Below are 9720 nucleotides of genomic sequence, written 5' to 3'. Positions count from 1 at the left end.
TCACATTGCTTTGTGGTTCAGTATGAATTTTCAATAGATGACTTTGCGATAAGAAAGCAGCAATTCAGATGCAATTATATAAACGGTAAGATCAGCCAGGAATTAGCCTGGAGAGTATAAAGCACACACAGAGCTTGTGCTGGGTCACTGCCTCTCCCAGCTCAAGGCAGAATCAAGTTCCTGTAATAGGGAAGAATTCAGCTGACAAGAGGTTGGTCTTTCCAGACTTGCATTGTTGCAGCTACAGGGTAAACCAGACTGTGTAATGAATGGCTTTTGCTATGGGAAACTGACAGCTGGAAGAGACTAGAGGGTGATGTCCATATGTTTGTAGACACTGTCATTTGAAGTTTGTAGTTTAGAGGCTATAGAGTAGACCCTGGAATTGTCTCGGAGCTAATCAAAGCTTTGTTCTCGGGATCCCCCAGCAGGTCTGAGAAAGGAGGTCAGCACAACAGACAGATAAAGTGGGGATTCATTGATTTGAACTCTTTGCTAATGTTCTTTATTGTAATTTGCTTGAATCTATTATTTAATTCTTGGTAGTGTTCCCATTTCATCATGCCTCTAAGCCAACTGGAAAGTAAAAAATACAGTGGTATGCCTGATATGCACAGCTGTTTCTTTTTCTCTCTTGAACATTTTATAAGATGCTGTCTTTAGAAAATTATTTTTAAACCAGTGAGATTATTTTAGCTTCTCTGGTTAATTCTAGAGCTCGTGTTCTCTCACATATGTCACATTTCCAAATCCTTTAGCTCCTGTTATTTTTATCACTCACTAGTGAAAAGTTCCATGTAATATGCTTTAGTGGGGAAAAAGTGAATTTGTTATATGTTGTTAATGGCCTGTTTACCCTTCTTGTCTGTTTAGTTGTTAGTACTATTTCAATTAAAGGTCTGAGATTGGAAAGAAGTTGTCAGGCTGTAGCTAAAAAAGTTAAGATTACTTCTAGTCTGCGACTATCATAACTGTCCTTGTCAAATACTGAGAAAAGGGCTGGAAGGTAAATCTAATTTTACTTAGGGTTTGCTTTGTTTGTTTGTTTGTGTTTCCCCCATCCAGCATGAGTCCCTTCTTTGTGATGTCTCTCCTCTGTGGCCTGACTTTCGGTCAAACAGCATCACTTTGTGCTCCTTCTGAGTATATAATCCATGTGGAGAAAAGGGAATGTGCCTACTGCCTGGCCATCAACACCACCATCTGCGCTGGATTTTGCATGACTCGGGTACAAGGCATTACTCTGTTTTAGGCAGTTGTTTCTATAATGGCCATCACTGCAAAACAAGTGCCTATTCTCACTGGAAAATTGTGTGTAAATGATCCAATTCTAGTAGTGTTTGTCACAGACAGAAAAATCACACTATCATCATGTTTTCAAGTTAGCTTTTTGCAAAGGTATGGATGAGAAGTGCCAAGTCTCCGAACTGCGGAGTTTATAACATCAGTGACATAGCAGAGAACTGACTGCTGCTGTCACTGCAGGGCCTCTGTAGTCAGTTTGTGGGGTCAGGATGGAACAGGTGAGAAGCAGATTATATTTAGTCAGTCTAATGTAAATGACTTGGGTAACTTCTACTCCCACTACTGTTATGACCACTAGCTGTGGAGAGTATCATCTCGCAAGTAGGCATGCCAAACACTATGCTCGAGCTTCACTGTTCAACACAGCATTTTAAGTTCCACCTTGGTCAGCAGGTGGCCAATACAGGTTACAAAGCACTGTTAGCACTCTGAGCCAAGCAGATTACTTAAAACCATATAAGCAAGGTGAACATATCTATGGGGGTAGACAGCCCCAATGCAGATTCAAAATTACAGATCTGAACAGAAGTACGCTGAAAATACCAGAGCTAGTCTGAGTGTAAAAAGGTCTGCTTTCTGCACGTTTGAGAAAACGTCAGAGGAAGTCTTCTGACACTCATGTATGTTTCAGTGAAACAATGCATTTCTTTTTTCTTTGTAGGACAGCAATGGCAAGAAGCTGCTACTGAAAAGTGCTCTGTCCCAGAATGTGTGCACATATAAAGAGATGTTGTATCAAACAGCGCTGATTCCGGGCTGTCCTCATCACACTGTCCCTTATTATTCCTACCCTGTGGCTGTGAGCTGCAAGTGTGGTAAATGTAACACTGATTATAGTGACTGTGTTCATGAGAAGGTTAGGACAAACTATTGCACTAAACCACAGAAGCTCTGTAACATGTAAGCTTCCGATAGAACATGGTCAAAATGTACCTCTCTGCTCACAACTAAACATAAATAAAAGCGTATTTCCTAACAGGTTTGCAAATTGGTGTGCACAAAGTTTTGTTCTAAAGACGTATCACTAGTAACTTCAATTAACTGGATGTTCTGTGACATGCACAAACGCAGAATCATAGGACTGCAGGTTTGTATTTAGAACCCATCTGTAGTTTATTTTGGGGAAGAAGGAGAAATGCCTGTGTGTGTATAAGCCTTTGCTCATAAATCCCAGGTATTTTGTGAAGAGATGCTCAGAGACAAAACATTTGATATATTTCAGAGTTAAAAAAAAGGCAACGCATACTCTTAGTATTGAACATTTTAATTAGATTTAGATTTTGACATATACTTACAGCCTTCATATTAGCAACAGTATTTTTCCATAGTTATAATATTAGGGTTTTTTGAGGACCCTACCTTCAGTGTAGTCAACTGGGACTAAGCACATCCAGTTTGCTTATCTACACTATAGAGCTATGTCATCACCACCTGTCCAGAGCTGTGTTCATTAGGCATACGTTTTCATGTCTCTGCCCTCGTGGAGTAAGCCTCTCTTTTCTATTGAAGTACATTGTTTGAAAATCTTGTCTCTGTCAGCACCGAAGAATCAATGAAGCTTCAAATCTTGCTACTCTGTTCTGCAGAAAGGGAGTATAATACCATCAAGCTTAAAGTGAAACTCAGAAAAAACTCTTTTTCCCCAGACAGGTCAGCTGGTCCCTTGTGAGTGGGAAAGTGAGCTGAGCCCCACCTTACGTGCTGAACATGCACAGGTGAGAAGTGCAGACCCAGGAATAAAGAAATAAATGTAAACTAACAAATGTCTCCTTTCCACTGAGATTACCCGCCTCTCTGCCCCCTGTGAGCGCTATTGTTTCATTAAAGCTGATGACTCCATGGCAAGCTATGACTGTACTAAACCAATCACTGAGAATGAGAGCTAGTTTCCACCTGGTTTAAGTGATTCCAAAACAAAGTAGAAGAGTTTATAGAATCCAGTGACAGAGTTGCAACTTTGCCCCTCACCTATTACCTACAAACAGGAGTGATGAAATCACAGTTTGATTAAATTGTCCCTGCTCAAGTAAATGTGACCTCTGCTGATCCAGGAGTACTGTAGACAGGACAGCAAGACTACACTGAAGGCATGAACAGGGCTGATAAAAAAATAAAATTCTCCATGTTTCCTTGACTGAGGAACGGCACTACCATTCTGCATGTCTTTGCAAATGCAGCCAGGAAAAAAAAAAATCTAAGTGTGTAAATAAATTAAATGATAGTAAAAGGATTTTTAACAATATGTAACTATAAAAAAACTATTTCAGAGTTAAGAATTTGCAGCTCTGTGCAGATGCACTAAAGGTTCAAAACCCCATTAAATACAATTTTCAGGTAATACATGCCACTAACATGTTAAATCACTACCAAAAGCTTTGTCTTTTTTCACCCCTTCCCAGCCATGTGTTTTGCCTTGTAAAGTGGTTACTTCACTATAGGTCTCTTAGTTGTTCAGTGATTGCAAATGTGTCTTTATGAAAAACAATTTTCACTTTTAAAGTGGAGTATTAAGTGGAACAGATTTATCCAGAGGTTCACATCAGGAGAGCAGCATTTGTGCTCTTTCAGTTATCCAGGCAGAGGTCTGCTTTATTTTGGCAAGTAACAGACCCAAACAACCCCTAGAGCCAGGAAGATGAAGACCGACTTGTTATGCCCAGCTTGAACCGCCAACTATACTCAAGATTGCCATTGTGCCCACAGAGAATTAACCTGCTGATAACCCTCAGAGCCACTGTACACCCAGCTGTTGGCATAGTTCTTTTATGTGTCTGTCTTTCTGTTTGTTTTTTGCCTTCCGGTTTTGCTGGAAGCAAAAATAATGACACACCTACTAACATACTCCTGCTTTTGTTGGTATTAACAAAAAGTTTCAGTTGTGTTTGTGTGGGAGGGAAGTTGCATATATCTGCTATACACTCTTTGACCTTTTAAAATTCTCTTGTGTGTTACTGTAAACATCAGTATTTCTTCTTGGGAAAAGCCTCATGGTGCTGATAAGTGCCAGTTAGACCTTAAAACTGTTTATCTACCTTCCCAAGAGTTTCACTTGAGTACTTTTTATGGAGCAGCATGAGGTGCCATTCCATAGTTAAGCCCAGAGTCAAGCAGGGAACCATTGTGAAGAGTTCATTTTAGGGGCTGACTGTTAACAGCATCCAGAGATGACTACATAACCAGTTAGGAAAAATCAATAGGGCAGGGCTTTTTTTTTTCTATTTATTTTTATAGTCTCCTGTACTATTCAGTGTACAAACAAGGGAAGTAGATGACAGAAAAAGGAACAGTCCTAAGAGAAGCATATGTTAAGTTTACATAGCGTTCCATAGTTAACAGATGAAAAGTATTAAAAAGAAAATAAGAAATGTCCTGTCTTGGCAAGATGGCCCTAAGACTCCTGTAAAGTCCTTTAGTGGCCTCTATGTGCACAAACCCAGTTGCTAAGAGTGTGCCATTCTTCTTCTGAGCACAGCAAGTTTGACATTACACACTTTAGTTAGCAGTGGGGTGATACCTACAAACTTTCAACCAGGTATCGAACAGCAGACCTTACTCACAAGGTACTGTGATGCTGAAATGAAGCAGAAAGTAACTTATTTCCTTACGTTATTTCCAGAAAATCCATTTCTTGCTCTTCCCCATTCCTCATTAAGGATGAAGCTGGAATATTTGATGTTCTTGCCACCATCCATAGCAGTATCTCCATTCACTCATGCAATCTCTTATGAAAAGTAGCAGTTACTAACCTGTACCTCACAGAGGTTAGGTACTAGCACCGAAGACATCAATGGCCTGCTCTCCACCCTTTCTCATCTCAAGAATTTTCTCTGCCCCCCTGCCCTCCCTTCCAGGACCCATGTGCTATGTACAAAAAATGACCTACATTGAATATAGCCCTCAAGCAATCAAAGGTACAACCTGACACAATGGCAACTGCCACAACACTTAGAGCATTAAAGTTTTGCATAAAAGTGCAAAAGTTAATTTTTAGCAGAAACATCAAATAATTAATATTTAGAAATAGATACTCGATCCAAAGGCGTACTCTCTGTGAGGATGATCAATATTCAATTGCCCACTCTTCTAGCATCCTGTAACTGAATTTTCAACATCTCTGTGGGAAAGGTGATAATGACCTGGCACGTTTCAGCACCAATGTCCTACCACCTTCTCTTTACATAGAATAAGCCCTTTCTAACATAGAGGGAGAAAAGATTATGAAACGGTAACATTATTCTTCTTTTGCAGCAGGAATCATAAAGACAAAATAGTTTGCCATGCTTGTCACATGTAACCTTAGTCCCATGTACAGGAGCAAAGCCTAAATGGTAATTTCAGCCTACTGATATATTCACTACAGAGCTCTAATCCTACACTGTATTGCATCAGTTACAACCATGGCAGCACCTGTTTGTGCCACTATCATCTATTAAACAGGTTAATTAATCCCAACTCCATTCAAAGCATGAGAGAGAAATAAATCAGTCTGGAAACATCTTTTCTGACCAACAAGATGAGTTTTTAACCTTATTACCAAAGTTTACTCAGACTGAAATGCGAAGCATATAATGACAGACAAGAAATTGTCGATATGTGGCAAACTATCAGATTCCTAGTTAATACTACATACTCTGTTGTAAAATCATTACTGCTCATTTTTATAAAATTCTACTAACTGCCATTTTTAAATTAAATATTACATTCAGAAAGGCCATTAAGGTGAATCAAAGTACTTAAAACAATTTAATCAAGCTGAAAATCAAAACTCTCACATATACAAAACTAATTATCTAGAATATTAGAAAAGAAATGTTCCCATCCCAGGCAAGGAAGCGTCTGAAATAGTAATCTCCTGTCAGCTTGATTGCATTCTCATGAGTTACCAGGGTCAAATTAACTGCAACACCTACAAATACTACTGAGATGCAAGGTATATTTTTTTCTGCATGAACTGTAATTGTCATATGTATAATTTGGTGATAAAGAAATGCCTTCGCAGGTGAGGTTTGAAATTTAAATTCTCCAAAACCACTGTTCAAAATTATCAGAAAATCCAGAGGATTTTGCAGGAACAGTAGGAGCCCTGCTTCTGTAAGATATGTCCCTTACACCTACAGTTTAAACAATCCAGTTACGGCTAGATATATACAAGACTACTTCTACAACTGTTGGACCAAGAGAGGTTAGTTTCAATGAAGTTACAAAAGACTTTCTGGTGGTGAGAAAGTCTGGTATTCCCCAGCCCCCAACACAACTGTAAAAACCACGTAGTGACAGCATGCAAAAGTGCTGTGGACTCCCAATTCTCAGCAAATAGCTGCAACATGAATTGCCACTCTCTAATTTGTGAAGAGCATAGAGAATGATAGGAAAAAACTGGGAAGTAGGTATTTACCCAACAAAGCAGCAATTATGTGACCTAGTAAATGGCAAAGAAACAGAATCTTCAGCTTTAAGATCAGACAGTGCCTTCTCAAGGTGTCTGAGCCTTTAAAAAGGGTATTTAGCACAGGAAAATTTAAGTCAGCTTACTATTAAGCAGCACTTGCACTTAGCAAAATAAAAAAGGGAACTAGGCCTACTTACAGCAATAAGCAGCACTGCAAATTATAATGCTCCCTTATGGCTGGGACTGACAGATTTGTCTTCAGTATGAACGTACACACACAAAAACCAAAAGTCTACTTTTATGGTTAACACCTACGCAAAATCACTGAGAGGAAAATAACTAATATGACTTCTTTCACACTTAAGAAAAATCCAAATTAAGACATTTGGGTTGTGTTAATGCATCCATTTAAATATACATTTACATGCCCTCGGAGCACTTTGTCCCTTTGGCCTTTCAGCAGGACTTGTGTCCAACTTTAAGACCCTCAGGTCCAGTGATAGCAATCTATTGAGGTGATGATTCCTTAGTGTCGGGTGTTTGTTTACATTTAATTTATCTTAAGATGCCTTTTCACATAACGACGCAACGGGTTTAGAGACAATCCTAACAACCTCACCTCTTCTCAACATCTTAATCCTGGTGAGGAAGTCACAGAAAAGCATGGGAGCGCAGAACACAAAGTAGGCTCGTAGGGGGCTGGGTCGGCCAGAATCCACACTGAGGCAAATTTGTGCTTTAAACATCACCGGCCTCCTCTTCAACACCGGTATTATTGTCGCATTAAACGTTAGGCCTCTCTTACCTGGGAGAGGCTTGAAAACTGGCTCTTCCTCTCACTCCAGCTTCTTTGCCGCTAACCAGCTCACAGCCAAGCGCCTGGGCTTCAGGCGACTGCCACCGCCCGCAGCAAGGGGCGCGGGGCCCGGGGGCACAGGAGCCACAGCAGCCGCTCCGCCTCGCCCCGGGCCGGCAGCCGGCTCCCGGCGGCCCGGCGCAGGCGGCTTCTAACGCAGGCGCTCAGCGGCAGCCATGCCGGGCTCGATTTTGAGGAGCACAATCCCAAACGAACTAACATGTCTGAAGCTGGGGAAGGAGGAGGACGCCGCCGCGCAGCCCGCAGCGTCCCGCGGCCTCGTCCCCACAGGAGAGCGCCGCCGCCGCGGGAGGCACCTGCGGCCCCGCGCTGCGAGCCAGCGCGCAGCGCCGCCCAGCCGCCAGGGGGCGCCGCCGCGCGGTCCGTCCGCAGGGCCCCGCCTGCCCGCGCCGCTCCCTGCGGTGTGGCGCGGCCGGCGGGGCGGGCCCGCGAGCGCTGAGGAGGAGCGGCCTTGAGGGGCGGGGCGGGGCGGGGCGGGGCGGAAGCCGGGCCCACCCCGCGCACGGAGCCGCCTCGTGCCCGGCCCCCCCGCCGCACGGGCGCACGGCCCTGTTACATCTTCGGGCTCGTGGGCTGCCCTGCCGCCTCGAGCGGCGGGCGCAGGGACCCGCCGGCGCCCCTGCCTCGGCCGCCGCTCTCCCGCCTTTCCACGCTCGCCGCGAGGACAAAGCACCGCTCGCGCGCACCGGCCGCGGTGCGAGTAGCCAATACGGAGCGAGTACTGCCCACTGCCCCTCCCCGGTGGGCGGGTCCGCTCCGCCGCGCGGGTCCCTGAGGCGAGCCGCGGCGAGGCAGCGGCTGCCGCCGGGCCGTGTCCTGTCCCGGTTCCCGGCGCGGGGCCGCGCTCGCCTCGCCTCGCCGGCCGAGGGCTGCTCCTTTATCCGGAACCCGCCCGCCCGCGGCGCCGGGGCGATCACAGCGCCGAGGGTGACGGGCGAGCTCCGGCCGGACCCGCCCCGCAGCCTGCGCTCGCGCCCCGGCCTGCGGAGCCCCTCACCGGGCGGGCGGCCGCCCCGCGGACCTTTGGTGGCGCCGCCGCCGCCGAGCGACCGCCTGCCGCGTCAGCGGGCGCCCGGACCCGGCGCGCTGGGTGTCCTGAGCGCCGGGATGCAGAAGGTGAGGCGGCGGCAGCCCTGCCGCGGTGGGAGGGTCTCTGTTGGACGCCGCGGTCGGAGCTCGGCGCCGTGCCGGCCGCCCGGCCTGCCGCGCTCGCGGGAGGGGGTGCGTCGCGGAACCTCCCCGGCCTGCAACCGGGGAGTTTGTGCGGGACTGGTTCTGACAGCGCACGCTGGAGGGCACAGAGACAAGCTCTCTCTCGTAGTCGTTTATTTCAGGTTATTTTAATTAGAAAGTTGTTTCAAATTCAAGACAGAAAAGCTGATAAAACGCCACTTCAGAACACATTAGACTAAAGGGAACTGAAAGCTGTTTTCAGCAACAGAATAAGTTGTGTTGTTTTTTCGCTCAAAGAAAGCTGCCGTAGAGGTAATTCTGCTACAGACTTTGCAGCATAAACTGATATGCCAGTTCTGTCCAAAATCAGAATTTGTGCTATAGAAACAAATACGTTACATTGGAAGTGGTCTGTGTTTTGGAGAACCTAGTGGCTGGAGCACCAATAGAGAGGAAGAAGTAAGATTGAAAAGCTTTATTTATGTACATTTTCTATGAACAGCATCTGATGCTGTTCATCAGTAGCCTCCAAAAGCTGTAAAATGTAGCACTTGAAGGCTTAAGGTAATTCAATTTCTTTTTCAATACATATGAAATATATTTTGCTATAAAACTATCATTTTCAGTATGAAGAAAAGTGAAATATGAATCTTCATTGTAGGGATATTACAGAGCTGTGCTTCATCAGCTCCTGTGCAATCTCTGCAAGATATCAAAACTGGCTGAGGTTTTCCTGTAACAAATGAAGCTCCCACTGAAGTCACTTACTTGGAAAAATTAGACAAGGGAAATGTGAATAATGATCTTTAGAGATATAATAAGGGCATCAACAATTTACATCTTTATGCTTTAGAACAAACTGTTTGACAGGAGAAGAGGAAAATGTGTGTGATGTGCTTTCAGAATTATCACCTGGAGGGATTTGATCTTTTGTCACTTTCCTCTGAAACAGGTACAAGGGACTAAATGGGTACTT

At 44.6% G+C, this 9720-nt stretch overlaps 1 protein-coding gene across 1 annotated transcript; it reads left to right on the top strand.

The window, feature by feature from the left end:
• Positions 1-1066: 1066 nt before the first annotated feature.
• Positions 1067-2209, top strand: TSHB (thyroid stimulating hormone subunit beta). Its single transcript, XM_050911484.1, has 2 exons — positions 1067-1228; positions 1967-2209. Exons 1-2 carry the CDS (start codon positions 1067-1069, stop codon positions 2207-2209), a joined length of 405 nt encoding a protein of 134 aa, XP_050767441.1.
• Positions 2210-9720: the final 7511 nt, after the last annotated feature.

This window comes from Gymnogyps californianus, chromosome 27 (genome assembly GCF_018139145.2).
Source record: "Gymnogyps californianus isolate 813 chromosome 27, ASM1813914v2, whole genome shotgun sequence".
Lineage (NCBI taxonomy): Eukaryota > Metazoa > Chordata > Aves > Accipitriformes > Cathartidae > Gymnogyps > Gymnogyps californianus.
Note: the sequence above shows the minus strand (reverse complement) of the source record. Positions and strands in the feature narration are given on the sequence as shown.